This window comes from Sinocyclocheilus anshuiensis, unplaced genomic scaffold (assembly GCF_001515605.1).
Source record: "Sinocyclocheilus anshuiensis isolate Anshui unplaced genomic scaffold, SAMN03320099.WGS_v1.1 scaffold1290, whole genome shotgun sequence".
NCBI lineage: Eukaryota > Metazoa > Chordata > Actinopteri > Cypriniformes > Cyprinidae > Sinocyclocheilus > Sinocyclocheilus anshuiensis.
The window spans coordinates 55400-71313 of record NW_015558599.1 but is presented as its reverse complement, the minus strand read 5'-3'; the positions used below and the strand labels follow the sequence as shown (position 1 = coordinate 71313).

The 15914-nt window shown below is 39.1% G+C and overlaps 1 protein-coding gene across 1 annotated transcript in view; it reads right to left on the bottom strand.

Moving 5' to 3' along the window:
• Nucleotides 1–8545: 8545 nt before the first annotated feature.
• Nucleotides 8546–15914, bottom strand: part of LOC107680102 (protein SCAF8-like) — a 46993-nt gene continuing 39624 nt past the window's right edge. Inside the window, exons 6-18 of the mRNA XM_016475871.1 lie at nucleotides 15538–15665; nucleotides 15281–15457; nucleotides 15125–15201; nucleotides 14916–15036; nucleotides 14685–14801; nucleotides 14055–14164; nucleotides 13727–13958; nucleotides 12295–12451; nucleotides 12052–12182; nucleotides 11589–11727; nucleotides 11384–11449; nucleotides 11041–11265; nucleotides 8546–10765 (exon numbers count right to left, since the gene is read on the bottom strand). Coding sequence (XP_016331357.1) covers nucleotides 9231–10765; nucleotides 11041–11265; nucleotides 11384–11449; nucleotides 11589–11727; nucleotides 12052–12182; nucleotides 12295–12451; nucleotides 13727–13958; nucleotides 14055–14164; nucleotides 14685–14801; nucleotides 14916–15036; nucleotides 15125–15201; nucleotides 15281–15457; nucleotides 15538–15665 — 3215 coding nt within the window. The 3' untranslated portion in view covers nucleotides 8546–9230. The remainder of the gene's footprint in view (nucleotides 10766–11040; nucleotides 11266–11383; nucleotides 11450–11588; nucleotides 11728–12051; nucleotides 12183–12294; nucleotides 12452–13726; nucleotides 13959–14054; nucleotides 14165–14684; nucleotides 14802–14915; nucleotides 15037–15124; nucleotides 15202–15280; nucleotides 15458–15537; nucleotides 15666–15914) is intronic.

The window sequence follows — 15914 nt, the reverse complement described above, 5'->3', positions numbered from 1 at the left end:
TATATAGGGTTAAAAACACTTTGATCTAAAGACTTGCACTTAAAAGTTTTAAGTTAGTTTCAGTAATGCTGGAATAGCATCCCAGGATAGACCTCATGAAGTTCACCAAAACACGCTCAGCGGGATTATGTGGGACGTTTTTCTGATTATTGTGACTCAAAATCAATTTGTGTCTTTTCTCAACAATTGTGCTGATAATTGTGGGGTGTTTGTGTTTTATCAGGTATTATAAGAAGCAAATATTTTACCTATCAAAATAAATGTAAACTAAATATAAACATGCTTGCACTGCCTCTTGCATTGTTTGGTGGGAAGTGTAGGTTGTGAATTAACGATTCAGAGAGATCTCTTGCTAATATTAAATATTACCCTCCTTGTCACTCAAATGGGCCTGTCTCAAAAGAATTTGTAAAAATGAAATAGACCTAATTGAGCTTTATTTGTTTACTTGTTTTTTTTAATCTCTAATTTTATTTTATCTTTCTAATCAGGGTTTCAACATCCCAAAAATATTCATACAAAACTATGCATTTATTCCATCCCATGCAGGGTGAGCTCCCAGCAGACAAAAGTCCATATGCCAGGTCACAGATTTCAGTACAAAGAGAGCTCTAAACATCCGGTCCCAGGCCACAAGGGGATCAAACCGGAAAATGGTTCATTTTCTTATTTCATGCTTTGATGAATCCATATCCAGGGACTTGTTAAATGATGCTAAAGCTCAAACTTCAGTCTCTAATATGACCGCTTGTTTGGCTAGCAGTGTGTGGAGGAGGGCACAGGGGAGCACAGATGCTTGCCGTCATTAATAAGCATGATCATGAATAATTAATCTCCCTACATGAGTGAATACTGAAGAGGTAAACTGAGGGACCAGATTGAAGTAACCACAGGGGAGGCTATAAGACTTAAAGTCACGAGAACATTGGCGTCCAAATGTTGGGCTCTTGTCAATGCTGCAGATTTGAAACTCTAAAAGGAAAACTCATTTAGTCTAACACAACATCTGATTTGAGTTATTTAGAGTAAGTTAAGATGTAATAGCAAAATGCTCGGGGGAAATATATTCAGACAATCCTTATTTTTTGATCATAACTTGTGGATGCAAAGATATATTGAAATCAACCAATAATTAATCAACTGACAGAGAGTACGTTTTCATGGACAACAATACTCCGATTTTAATACGATTAAGACAATACTCTGATTAAGAATCTACCATGTAAACAGAGATTTTTGATTACCTTAATCCAGCTAAAGTCATAATCGAAGTAAACAGAAATCGAATTAAGACATGTGGAGTATTCCTATTTTAGTCGCATTACTGAAGTGCAGAATAGACATGTAAACACCTTCATCAAATTATTAACGTAGTGTAGGACTATTCGCCGCATTTTGCGACAGGATACACATAAGGCAGTGCTCAACCGTTTGACGGCAAATAAGAGAGCTTCAACACCGCCGTCGTCTGTATGCACGTACAAATAATTAACTGGAGTTGAAGCTTTCATAAAATTAAAAATGAAACACCCAAAACTGTACATGGCATCATCATGAAGACGAACTATATGTTTATATGTGAAATTCCGGAGGGGACGTCGGATGGCGTCACGTGGGGACGTAATGACGCGTGCCTTTAATCGAACTATGTACTATAACATGTAAAACGGGAACATGAAAGGAATATTCTAAAAGCAACTCATGTAAACACCATAATCATAATATTGGCTTATTTCGAATAAGGTAAATAATTAGATTACTGATGTCCATGTAAACGTAGTCAGTGACTCTTCAATGTAAAAACCATTTGTGACCCTGGAGCACAAAACCAGTCTTAAGTCGCTGGGGTATATTTCTAGCAATAGCCAAAAATACATTGTATGGGTCAGAATTATTGATTTTTCTTTTATGCCAAAAATCATTAGGATATTAAGTAAAGATCATGTTTAATGAAGATATTTTGTAAATTTCCTACTGTAAATATATCAAAACATAAATTTTGATTAGTAATATACATTGCTAAGAACTTCATTTGGACAACTTTAAAGGCGATTTTCTCAGTATTTAGATTTTTTTGCACCCTCAGATTCCAGATTTTCAATAGTTGTATCTCGGCTAAATATTGTCCTATCCTAACAAACCATACATCAATGGAAAGCTTATTTATTCGGCTTTCAGATGATGTATAAATCTCAGTTTCAAAGAATTTACCCTTATGACTGGTTTTGTGGTCCAGGGTCACGTTTCCGTTTTCAGTTATTTTATTTTTTGGTATAATTTGGTTAATTTTGTGGAATTTTAAACAAATATTTTGAATTAAATCTTCATTGCATTTTGCAATGTGTGTGTGTGTGTGTGTATGTATATATATATATATATGTCTAATCAGCATCTTGATATGCCACACCTGTGAGGTGGATGGATTATCTCGGCAAAGGAGAAGTGCTCACTAACACAGATTTAGACAGATTTGTGAACAATATTTGAGAGAAATAGGCCTTTTGTGTACATAGAAAAAGTCTTAGATCTTTTGAGTTCAGTTCATGAAAAATGGGGGCAAAACAAAAGTGCTGCGTTTATAATTTTGTTCAGTATTTATTTATATATATATACACACACACACACACAGCTTAATTTTCACAAACAAGCACTACATGCCAAACAAGTTTGTTACTAAAACAATTTTGGTTCAAACAGGAAGTCAAGGTAGCCCAAAGGATGAAAACATGTACATCTGTTTTAAACAAACAAAAACCCTAGAGAGCTTCTCTAGAGGACACAATAAGACTTTTGTCACCAAGCACAAAACCAGGTGTCAAAGCCTGAGGTACTGCATTAGTCAGTGAGCCCTGTGATGGACTAGAACAGTTGGCGTCCTATAAAACCACCCAACTGGTGTCTGTCATGGAAACTTTTCATCGTGGTGACCCAGTCTTAAAATCATACCTTAAGGAGGGGCCAATTACAATGGAATAAAAAAAAAAAAAAGTAGTAATAAAATTTCCTCGGGAAACCTTCAAAAGTCATTTTACACTATCTTTACACAAGCTGCTGACTAAACCTAAACCCTCACCTCCGCTGAGCTCCTCAATGAGAGCTTGAAGGAAAATTGATCTGTTATTCTATGGATCGAAACCTCTAAAATTCTGAGGTAGATACTGTATCTGAGTGAATTTAGCTGACATGCACATAATATTAGTAAAATCTCAAAAGTAATTCAGATATCATAAGCAATGATGCTGCAATGGCATTACAGATATTCTGATTATATTACATTATTTGATAGTCCTTTTAGTGTCATTTTAATTACAAACATCTGACTGTGGTTTAAGGAGCGGCCCAATTACAATGGGCCCGTTTACTCCATCTTTGCACAAGCTGCTGATCTAGAACTCTGCAAACTCGTGTTTGGTTTGGTCACAATACTATATGTACAAATTCACATCTTTGAGTAAAAGCTAAAGCCTGTTATTTTTATAAGCAAGAAATGTTTTTTTGATTTCACTGAAGTGTGGTGTTGACATGATTGGACAAGTTTCTGTGTATATTTTGAAATTTCAGGAATTATTTTTGGAATTGAAGATTTTGCTGTTTAGCACAGCAGTGCATGAAGGCCAGTGGACTGTTCTCAGAAAACATCCAAGGTCTATAAAGTAACCAGCAGAGGACTCAGTCTGACCTCTACTGGTTATGCTCTGCATCTGCTAAAAAAATACCTTTACTTGAGGAGTGATTGAGCTCCACTGTTGTTATTTTATTTCAGATATTAAAAGTAAATTCAATTCAGATAACAGCAAATATATTGATTTGAACCACCAAAAACGGTACCGACAGCATGGTCTGAACTCACGGTCACTGACTCACTGCAGTGTGGTTGTGGTTTTCAGCTTGGAACTGACACATGCAAGTTGCCCTAACAAGACATATTTCCTGAAAGCTACGTTTTCTAACTTTAAATACAAATCCAAAACTACAGACTTTAAACTGAGAAGAAGAAAAACTCTATTCCAAAAAAACAGTACATAAAACCTTGCCTTAGAATGGCTCACAGGGCTGTCAGATGCAGATATACTGCACAATGAACAGCCGTTATACATTTCACATGTGAAACAATTCAATAGACATAAAACTAATGTTATCCATCTCTACAAATTACAGTATAAGTGTGCATCCAGGTAGTTGCGATTGACTGCAGCATGGCTTTACATACATCGGCAGAGTTGTTGTTCATAGGATGAGCAAGTTGACAATGATTTTGACCTTGTAATATTTAATAATAAAAAAAAGAATGCACGGATGAATCATTCATAATAATTAAACTTAAGTTTTAAACTTTTAAGCAGGCAATGTAAAAAAAAAACATTTACATTAATACAAGAAATTATACAAAGTTTGTCTGAAGAATGTGAGATATTTTAATAAGGAATGGAATGTCATCTACATTACAGGAAATATTACTGTGGTCAGGCACATGGATAATCAAGGTAGACCTTAATATGATGGATATACGGACTTTCACAAGCAACCTCCATTGCCTTTATTTCGCGCATATGCACCCTCCTCTTTCCTCTTCTTCCTTATCGACTTCATCCCTCTTGTAAATATTTTCTGCAGGTTTTTATTAAGGTCAATTGAAGACTTTTAAGATCAAGTAAAGAAATTTAAAGAGTGAACTGATAAGACTTACAATGTCAATAAGTTTTCTAACTGTAGAAGTCTAGGGTGCAGAAAATGAGTTGTATTGTGCAAGTTTGAAAACACAACTCCCATCAGATCTCCATTAGTTTTTAATTAATTATACAAAAAAGCTTACTGAGAAGAATAGAAATAACTTTTACTGTACCTTCTGATCACACTGCAAAAAGTGCTGTTCTTCCTCAGTATTTTTGTCTTGTTTTTCCAGTTTCTTAAATCAAGACATGTTGAGAAGCAAAACGACAAGTCTTGTTTTTTGAGAAACTGATCAAAGTCAAGTGAGTTTATGATTAAAACAAGAAGAAATACGGTTTTGGCTCAGACAAATCAACTTAATTCAAAGGGAAAATAATTGTACACTTTATTTATACTGATATTTGTTCATCTTTCAAGCATAAACTCACTTCATTTTGTCCAATTTCTCAAAAAGAAGACTTGCTCTATAACTACAGTTATAACTATGTTGATTTTGTATCTTGATTTAAGGCTGTTTAGATATTTGTATCGAAAAACAAGTCAACAATACTGTGGAAGATCAATTTTTTTTGCGATGTTGTTATGCATGCGACATTTAACGTCATGGCTTTACGAATTTAAGACTTTCTGCTTTGATTTAAGACCCGAAGGCCTTAAAGGGACTGTTGACCCAAAAATGAAAATTCTGTCATCATTTACTCGCCCTCAAGTTGTTCCAAAGCTAAATGAATTTCTTTCATCTGCTGAACACAAAAGAAGATTTTGAAAACTGTGGGTAACCAAACAGAAACAGCTCGAGGGTGAGTAGATGACATCATTTTCATTTTGGGGCGTACTCTCTCTCTAATTTGTGGCTTAAACTTTTTAAAACCATATTAAGACCCGCAGAAACACTGAAAGAATATTTTGAGCACTTTTAGCGCTGCCTGGATAAAAAGCAGTGAATTCATCTGCGCGCTTATTTGTTTTTTGACTGTTGACTATTTTGCTTATCAGGGTTTAACATGGAATGAATGTTACTTGTGCGCGCTTTATGATGACATTGAATGCTAGTGTTTTTTACATGCCGTTTAACTGATTTGCAACTAATGTGAACAGTGTTTATAGTTTTGGGTAACGAGTAGCTTTTAGAAAATGGTTAACAATTGAGAAAAAACTAATAAGCTGAGAGAGATCTAATGAAGGATCTCTCCTCAACCATTCCGATTGCAGCTTTGCAAGGTAGTAAATTGTCTCTTATAGCGTAATAAAATAACAAAGCCCAACGATTTTGTTTCAGAAATAGGAAGAATGCTACCAGCAATTACAAACATATTCACTTTGAGCACTGCTGAAGTCTGAAATATTTCAAGTGAGATATTGCAAGATAGCTTAAATCAAAAAGAAATGTTTGAAGCACTGTTAATTAGAGTTGCTGGGCCCCTGCTGAGAGCTGAAGAGGTTACAGAACTGCATGCTTCACACTCCTCACATGCTCTGCCTCCAGTCCACAGGTTATTTTACTTCATACAACGTTCTAAAACTACCTGAAGATATATGTAGAGATCAGTGCTGTATCACATTTGCTAAGCAACTTTCTTGAGCCTGTAAAACACTTCTGCTGAAAAAAACTGTTGTGCACAATCGACTACATGCCTTATGTCATCTGATTGATCGTGCATACTTTTTTAAGCAAGTAAATGGCTTTTCGTATGATTGTGGTACACGTCCTTTTGCGGTGAAATCTTTACTGATTTAATATATTTCATGTTGTTAGTAATATTTCAATTACTACTAGCCTGAGGTAACTTAGGCTTACTTGGTTATCCAAAAATCATGTTAAAATGCGAGTATGAAATATGATACATCAGGCTTTTAAGGAACGTTTATTTGTAAATATCTTAATCACTGTATTGCGTGTTTTGCCCCCGCAACAAAAACTACATCCATCCATCCAAGACTGACCAAATATGATAACATTTTATATTTCATCTAAAGATTAATTTCATTAAAAAGGTTTTTTTCATATGCCAGTCTTTACCTTACTGTACTTGGCTCAGTGCATCCACCATTATCTTTCATGGTTAATGTGGTAATCTTGGGTCCTCCATTTTCAATCAGTAGGTCATGGGGTGGTTATGCTGGTCTGTACAAATCCTTAAAAAACCTCCATGAAACCAAAGGTAGATTTTCTGCTGATTAAACTACTTAGTTTGTAGCCTCAGTGATTTTCTAGAGCTAATAAGACTGTGCCTCCCCTCAGTATTCATGCCAGGAGCAGATGGCTGGATAAGCAGCACCATCAAACTGCCAAGGTTATAAACCAGAAGTATGTTTGCGGACATACATGGTCAGGTGCATTATGAGAGTAATTAGTATTGCACTGGCAATCTCATGAATAATGAGATGTCATTGATATTGGCTTATAGATTTGCCGTCAGATCAAAATACTATTAAATCGCATACAGCAGGTACTACATTTGACAAGACTTACTTTGTGTGTTTGTTCTATAAAGTATCCATGCATGTAGTGAATGTAATCCAGCTGCAATTTTGGCACTGTCAAGCATCAGTTTCATTGCTTCACCACCATCTATGAATCATGTCCTGGGGCCTCGTGGAATAGTTAAGTGTCCACTGGACACACATATTTTAGATGGTAGTAGAAGGTCACGCAGGTAATGTTTTAATGAATACTACAAATTTAGACATGCTACTTATCTCACATTGTTTTTTGGCTACTATAATGCATAGGAATTTTGGTATTCATAAATCACAGCAGTTGAAGCATTTTTGTAGTTATGTTGATAATTAAAAGAGCTGAAAAGAGTAGGTTTTCTCCCATCAAAAAGTTCACAAATATACATAAGTTATAAGTTTCATAAAAGTTATCCATAAAGCAGTTTAATCTTCTGAAGACATGATCAGTTTATATGACGAAAAGATTGCATTTGAGCTTTTATTCACATAATTTTTTTTATTTTTTTTTATTACGTCACCTACCTTCCTGTTACTCCAAAACTGAGAACAAATATGAAATTTGCTGAAAACTGGGCCTGTGCAGACTACATGCTTTAACAATAATTCTAATCATTTTTTTTTTTTCATTAAAATATCTCATTCCTACTGCAGAACTGCACTGACAATGTCAAGCCGTCAGTAATTAAATGGATATCTCAGGAACTACTCAAAGTAATGATTTTGTTCATTTTGATTTATACGCACACACAAAAAAATGACACTGATGTGTGAATCAGACGGATTCTTAAACTCAAGTAATTCGTGAATAGGACAGCGCTTTTCATAAAGTAACTTTTATATAAAATTAGGCCTACATGCAATAAATTTAGAAGAAAGCAGGCATTTAAATGAGTCAAAACTATATTCACAATGAAAAAAATACTCATTTGTAAATTTGCTTTCTAGATTTTTATTCCTGTAAGTAAATGACTCTGTATTACAGTATTTTGCAACTATTTCACAATTTTGGAGAAAATAAAGGTGGTTAACATTCTGTTAAGTTCAGAGGGCAGTATTTATGTAAACAATTTTGTGTGACTGAACACTAGCAGTGTATATTTTATATATTCGGTGTGTGTGAGTGTGAGACAAGTGGAGCTGTATCAAAACAGATGTGTGCATGACATATTTCCAATGCATTAAAGCCGTAATGCGGCACTAAAAGCTGATCTATTGGGTAAAAGGGAGTCGGAGGGAATTTCTAAACGCAAACCTAACAGCAAACATCTGGTGGCCACCCAAAGTTTAGATCAGTTCACAACCTAAAACATTTCATCCTATCCACGACACTTGGGCCATTATCACTTGGCTCATGGCTTTAATGGTTTGTGTGCAGATGGTTTCTCTTCTCGATACAAAACACAGTCCTAAAGAATTTTTTAACAATCAGAGCATGTTTATTTGAAACCCAACATCCATATTTCCTTTGATCGTCTTTTCTGAGCTCTTGTATTTCCATGGAAGTTTGATGAAGAAAAATCACAGACATTTAATATTGGGATAATACATCGTAGTTTAATTAATTTTTTTTGTAAAGTTCCTTTTCAAAGCAACTAAAACGCAGTACTGTTCTCACTGTATTTGATGTACGTATATTCTGCTTTAGAGACAGGAAGCACTGGATACCACAGAATCAATCATTTCAAATTTTGCAGCTTCAGTTTTGAAAAGAAAAAGCCAGTGCTGATTTCAAGTAATGCAATCAATCCAAAGGAGACAGCTAGAATCCTTACACTCTTCCATAGGAAGGTCAACCCTCTTTTCCTCCTGCATTTACAATTAGGCTACACAATATTTTGGCAAGCAAGTGTCAAAAAAGAAAAAAAAAACACCTAGTTAAAACAATGGGGCTGCTTTAAAAACAGGGAATAAAATAAAATATTAAAATCCCACCTACCATTTAGATCCTCTAGTGTGAGCCGCCTAGAATGCAATATACATTTGAAGCTTGAGAGGCAAGAATCATTCGTTAAGGTGTCTGCTATGATCTAGCGAACTGAGTGGGTCCTGTGAGATCTTTCAAAACGATTACAGAGATGACTATACAAAATGATCTTTACCTACTGAGTGATGATTGTTTCCTCAGTGTCTGTTTTCTCTAGCTCAGGTTCAGTCTCAGCGTTCACCTTTGGCCCAGTCTGTTCAGTGTCTGCATCCACAGAGGAGGAAACAGACATTTCTGGGGTCTTCTCTCCTTTCAAGGGCTCATTCCGGAAGCAGGTGGGTGTGGAGGGAAGGGATGGAGAGGGGCTACGAGATGGCTCTGTAGCGCTCTGGGACACAGGTTCCAAAATGTTTAGCTGAGGTTTTGAATCCGTCTCGGTTCCATTGACACGTGACGCTCCCTCCTGCTCTTGACTACTTGCCGTCTCTTCAGGGGGGCTGAGTGTCTTGGACTGTAGCTCTGGTGTTACCTCTGGTTGTGGTTCAGCATCTGGTTCTGTTGGCTGTGGTTCCGGATGAGGCTGGCGTTGGGGCACCGGCAGAGACGGTGACTTCATTTGCACTTGTTCTTGAGGCTGAGCGACCAATGGGGTCGGCAGAGGGAGCAGCGGCTGAGACTTGGGAAGCAGCGGTTGGGGCTGAGATTGTGAAGAAAGGGGTGTCCAGCGCTCTTTGTCCTTCTCATTCTCCCTCTCTCGCTCCCGTTCTCGGTCTCTCTCGCGATTCCGCTCTCTGCCGCGTTCACGGTCCCGATTCCTGTCCCTCTCCCTTTCGCGGTCTCTGTCTCGCTCACGGCTATGACGATTGCCGTTCATTTCGCACCGGAAGTCCATGTCCCTGTCATCTCGGTCATTCTGCCTTTCCCAAGGTCTGCGACGATCATCGTAGTCCTGGTGCATGTTGGCATTAAACGAAGGCCCAGTTCCGCGATTCCAAGCGGGTCCTGATGAACTTCCACTGCGGCCCTCAAATCGATTCTGAAAGTTAGGGTTGGAACGATCCTCCTGGAAACCCTTTGGAGGTCCACCAGACATCCCCCTTGTGTCTCGCTCATCAAAGTCCCCCCTGGGTGGTCCCCAGCGGCTTTCTGCCCTGAAACCTCCGGACATATTTTCTCTTCTAGTTTCTCGACCTTCGGCTTGCAAGACTGTTCTCGGAGGTCGTTCTAGTAAAGGTGGTCTGGCAGGCACAGGCTCAGTACGCATCTCCAAAGGAGGCGTCTTCAACAACCCCGTGCTCTGCTTCTCTGGTGGTGGAAAGCGATAGTCCTGATCTCCTTCTTGTTGGGCACCTACATCTGACCTGCGTGGTGTTTCATTATCAGTCTTGACCAGACTGTCAACTCCAGCAGACGAAGGGTTAGGTGCTCTTGCGAAAGTGCCTTCAGCACGGTTGAACTGCTCCATTTGAGAGAATGGAATCCGAACGCGGGCATGGGTTTGAAGTGAAGCATCCAGGACATTGTTGGTCTGATGTGCAAGGCCTGGCTGCATGAGCAGGGGGAACCGGCCTCCGGGTCCCTGGAGCAGGTTGGGCCGCAGTTCCAGGGGAAGCAGCCCTGCCATCCTCTGGCCAGAGAGAGGATGTGTTAGAGATGCAGAAGGGTGCATACCGAGGAGACCCATTCCACTGCGCATTGCATTTTGCATTCCTGCAAAAAAAGTACAAAGATAAATACAAAATGTCTCATATTGGTGTGAATGAAAATGTGCTTCCTCTCCACCAAATCCATAAAATATCACTGGCATCCATGTTTAGATAGCACGCAGATGCATCATGCCAAGCTTAAAATATAACACACAAGTCATATGAATTGCTGCAAGATTCTCCTTTTGTGTTCTACAGAAAAATATAACAGCATATGGTTTGCTAGCTGTATATGACTTGTACTGACATTATGTAAAATGTTCTTATAAACCCATTTACCCTGTAGTGTCATCTCAGAAGCTGTCTCCATCGTTTCTGCCGACTGAGGCATTTTGTCAGCGCTGCTCTGCTGATGCTGTGCTCCCACAGGGTTAAAGACTACTGCCCCGGGCATTGCTGACGGAATAAAACTCCCAGGAATAGTACTGGTGGGAGGAATCATGGCTCCAAACGGAGAATCCTTGCTGTTCTCTTGAGTGGCTGGCAACGAAGGCTGCACTAGAGCTATAAAGGCGATAAAAGGCCCATTTAGGAACTTGAAAATTGGACCTTAAGGACAGTGCTTTCACAAGCAACATTATGCAAAATAAGAATAACTTATTTTAGAGGCTGGTTAACATACAGGTCTGAGCTGAAGCAAGACTGGTTCCAACTGCAGACGGTCCTACTCCTGGCGTGGCCATGAAACCTGTGAAAGAGAAATTTACAAATTGATGTATATATATATATATATATTTTTTTTTTTTTTTATTTATTTATTTATTTTTTTTTAATCCATCATACAGTTAAAAACTTCATTATTTAGTATTCAGGTTGGCACCATGTACCTGGAGGAGGCTGTGAGACATTAAACCCTGCCCTTAGAAAAGGTGGTGGGGGACCAAAGCCTGGTGGGGGCATTGCCATGTTGACAGGGAAGGATGGAGGCACAAGGCCAACAGCAGGGACCGTCTGTGCCACTGGAATCTAAACCAAAATAAGCCATCCATAGAGAAGTAAACAGTCATTCATTATTAATTCAGCAGTCCTCGGGCCCTATTGACTATTTTAAAGATGTCCTTACAACCTTTCTGGGCCTTGAACGTGCATCTTACGGGTTTGGAATGACATGAGGGTGAGTCATTAATGACAGGATTTTCATTTTTATCCCTTTCGGTTACCGTCATAGATAGAATGGCTAAACAACAACTTCCCTACTATCTAGTATCACATACAACAGTAAGAAACCTAAACACGTTTTGTTCCATTTGTCATGGCAATTTAAGGCCTGACTTAGTGTTATCATCATACCTGCATGGGCATCATAGTGACAAGCTGGGTAAAGGCCTCACTGGGTGTGCTGCTTGCTGTACTGGTTTCAGCTGTAACAGCCTGATTCTGAGTCTCTTTGGCTGTCTCTGTATTTCTCTGGGATTCCCATTCTGCATCATAAAAAACAGTATTGTTATGAATGGGAAAAGTACTGTGTAGAAGATCAAATATATACACAATACATACCAAACTTTCAGCTGCTGAACAAGTAAATCTTCTCACCATTGTTGACGGTCTCCTGGTCAATCATGCCTCCCTCTGCAAAGTCATCCAGATCATCCAGTTTGACCTTCTCCCATGGGATACAAGTCACCCCTAGGTCCACATCCCAGAACTGCTTATACTCCTGTTTCACCCCTTTATTGAGGGCCCAAGCAATCTGCAAGCAATGAAACATGTTTAGACATATTCCCCTCCCAAAAATGTTATAGATCATTGCAAAGATTTCAACCCTTTGTGTGTGTGTGTGTGTGTGTGTGTGTGTGTATAAATATATTTATAGGGAAATTAACTTGAATTACAGTTGTGAAAAGGACATTAATTTATCAAAGACATTTGCAAGAACTCTGCAAGCATATTTATGTTAGAGAGAAGGAAAGTGTTAAAGAATGTAACCTTTCCAGTGGTAATACATCACTGACCTGAAAGTGCAAGTAACAATGCTTTATCATTTTTGGATGAACTATCGCTTTAAGCTCACAGACCAAAGCAACAGTCAGTCAGTAAATGTGGAGGCTTGTGATTTTCACACTCATATGAACATGATTTAATACAAACTAGGGCTGTGCGATATGGACAAAAAAAAACTATCGTGATTTCTTTGATCAATTTTGAGATTTCGATTTTAATCACGATTTTGACACACAGACATGCTTTACAGTCATTAATGCATTCAGTGTGAATTTGAAACATATTTCCAAAAGAAAACCAATTAGAGCTTTATCAAAAAGCTGTAACATGTCTCTAGAACAGACATAAGGCAAAATAATCACTAAGTAAAGGTGTAACAAAATGTCTGTAGAATAGACATGGCAGAAGAAAAAAAATCCTGCGTCCAGGGATTTTTTTTTGCCATGCATTGGTCATAGAGCTCTTTTGTGGCGTTGCCTCAGATGTTGAACTATCCATCACCTGCGGGCTTTCACATTGAGCAGCATTAACTACACAGAGCCGTTGTTCACTGACGAGCTGCGCAAAAAATCGCGCGAATATGAACGTGGTTTTGCGCAGCTCGTCAGTGAACAACGGCTCTGTGTAGTTAATGCTGCTCAATGTGAAAGCCCGCAGGTGATGGAGATTTACCGCTGATTACAGAACCGGCTTTCTGACAAGATGCGCGTTAAATATTGCATGCGATTTATCGTGCAGCCCTAATACGAATTCAGATATTCAGATAGCAGGAGGTCGAGGTGCGGAAAATCGTGCTATAAAGCGATTTAGAAATCGCACACGCTCAAATCGCGATTTTATGACGATTTCGATTAATCGCACAGCCCTAATACAAACCTTAACTGTCTCAACCATAGCACAATTACATTTCATAAGATCATTCTATAATTCTTTACTTAACTTATTTTATATGTCAACTTAACCCTTTAAAACATGTCTAAAGTGACTTTGTTGCAAAGCAGTAATTTCTTAAACTTGACCCTTATGAATTCAGAAAGCACAGGTGGACCTCTGTAATCTTACCACTTAGAACCCTTGAGCGGATAGGAGGAAGTCCTTTTTTCTGCCGTTCCTTTTCTCTTTCCCGTGCTCGTCGCTCACTGGAATAAGAACGTGAGGACTTCCTCTTTCTGTCCCTTGAGCGAGACCGTGATCTCTTCCTGTGTTTGCGCTTTCGAGACCCTGAGCGAGACCTTGACCTCCTTCTCTTTGGTGACCTGGGGATGTAAAGAGATTTTCACATGAGAGCTCTTTACCTGCGTCTGAAAAATGGAAATAAGACAAGAACTATTTGGCGAAATTGCTACACCAACCTGGACCGAGATCTTGAACGTGTCCTTGAACGGGTGCTGCTGGTTTTCTTCTCCTCAGCCTCAAAGACCTCCTCATCTACAGTATCCTGTCCCTCATCAATATCCATGTCCTGCAAAATACACAAGTGAACCTGATGTTTCCACTATACACTTGTCACTCAGCTTCAATTATTAATCACTGAGTATTACAGACATCCAACAGAAGACAGCGATTTCTGCAAGACTGACTTCTGCAAGTCAGTCACATTTAAAGGTGCATTAAGCAATTATTCAAAAATGCTGCTGGACATTGTTGATATTTGAAATCAACCCAAACAAACACACCCCTCTCTTTATTGCTCTGCCTCCAAAACACCCTACAATCCTAACCGCCCTGCTCCGATTCAGTCTTAAACCCTAACCTAGCGGAATTACCAGTGATATTCGTCAAATCTCCCTCTTGCTAGTTCTCTCTCCTCCACTGTCATACGCCCCCCTAATGCTGATTGGCTACACGGTTTGTTGTCGGTCCGAGTAACTTCCAAACAGCGTTTTTCAAATATTGCTTATTGCATCTTTAAACTATTGCCAATACATTACTTCTAATACTTCTAATTATCCTCCCAACTACAGTTTGATTTCTGATCATACCTGTTGCTGGTTATCAATGGAGTCCTCCATTTTTGCTTCTTGTTCTGGGAGCTGTGGTGGGGCGCTGCTCTGGCCAGGAGGGGCTGAATTTTCAGGACCAAAGATGGCATCCTGGCCCTCCATGGTCATAGACGGTTAAAAATAACAAGGCACATTAATAAACATCAAAGTACGAGAATGACATAAGGGCTCTAACACGTTATGCAAAGAAAGAATCACAGTTTTATGTACCTTCTGTTGATGCTGCTGGTGCTCCATTAGCTGCTTCTGAAACTGCTCGAGGTTTTGCTGCTGAAGATGCTCAGCCAGCTGATGAAATATTGAGCTATTGATGGACTCTGGCACCACAGGTCTGAAAGAGACAGTAAGAACATGTCTTCAAAAATAACAACAAGGAATAGCTTTTCTTCAAAGTAGCATACAAAAAAAAAAAAACCTACAACTGAGATGTAGCATCTTTCTTAGAATCCTCGCTGTGTTCCGACTCATTCCCAAAATCAAACTGACCCAACAGCTTCTACAACACAACAGAGTAATAATGTGTTATGCACGAGTTTAACTATTTCAGCCAGCAGTGTTCCTAAAAGCTCCCTCACCTTGTTAAAGGAGGAAACTCTCTGTTCCAGCGGGTTGAGCGTGTTGGCTGCTGCGGCTGCAGTGAGCTGCGCAGTCAGGGCCTGCAGCTGCACCACCAAACCTGCATCCAGTGCCTGCAGCAGAGAGGGCTGAGGTTTCTGCTGCTGCATCTGGAGGCTCTGAACCAGCTGCTGCAACTAGAAACACACACATACACACCGGTCAGAAATACAGCTGTGCAGTGAACACAGTGTTTTCAGTAACGGAGGAATCTAACCTGCTGGCCCTGGGGACTCTGTAAGATCTGGGCGACCGCAGCCACTGTGTCTGTGTTGGAGATTTGAGACGCCCAGTCTGGGAGACTCTGCACTATGTTGGCTGGGGTGGCAGGAGTTGCTGGAGTTCCTTTAGGCAGCAGCAGAAGATATACAGATTTAAGAATGTTTTAGAGCTTTTAAAAATATTTGTGCGGTAAAGGAGCGGAAATGGATATGACAGACTTTTAAACAAGTTGTCATACTCAATTCTTGCCTCAAAGTGTCAGCATAAACTAGAAGATGCTAAAAGTTGAATCAGAATTTTGAGTACTAGAGAAAACTTGTGTGACTAGGGGTTTATGTGATTAAGGGGTTGACATATACTGAAAAAGGGGTA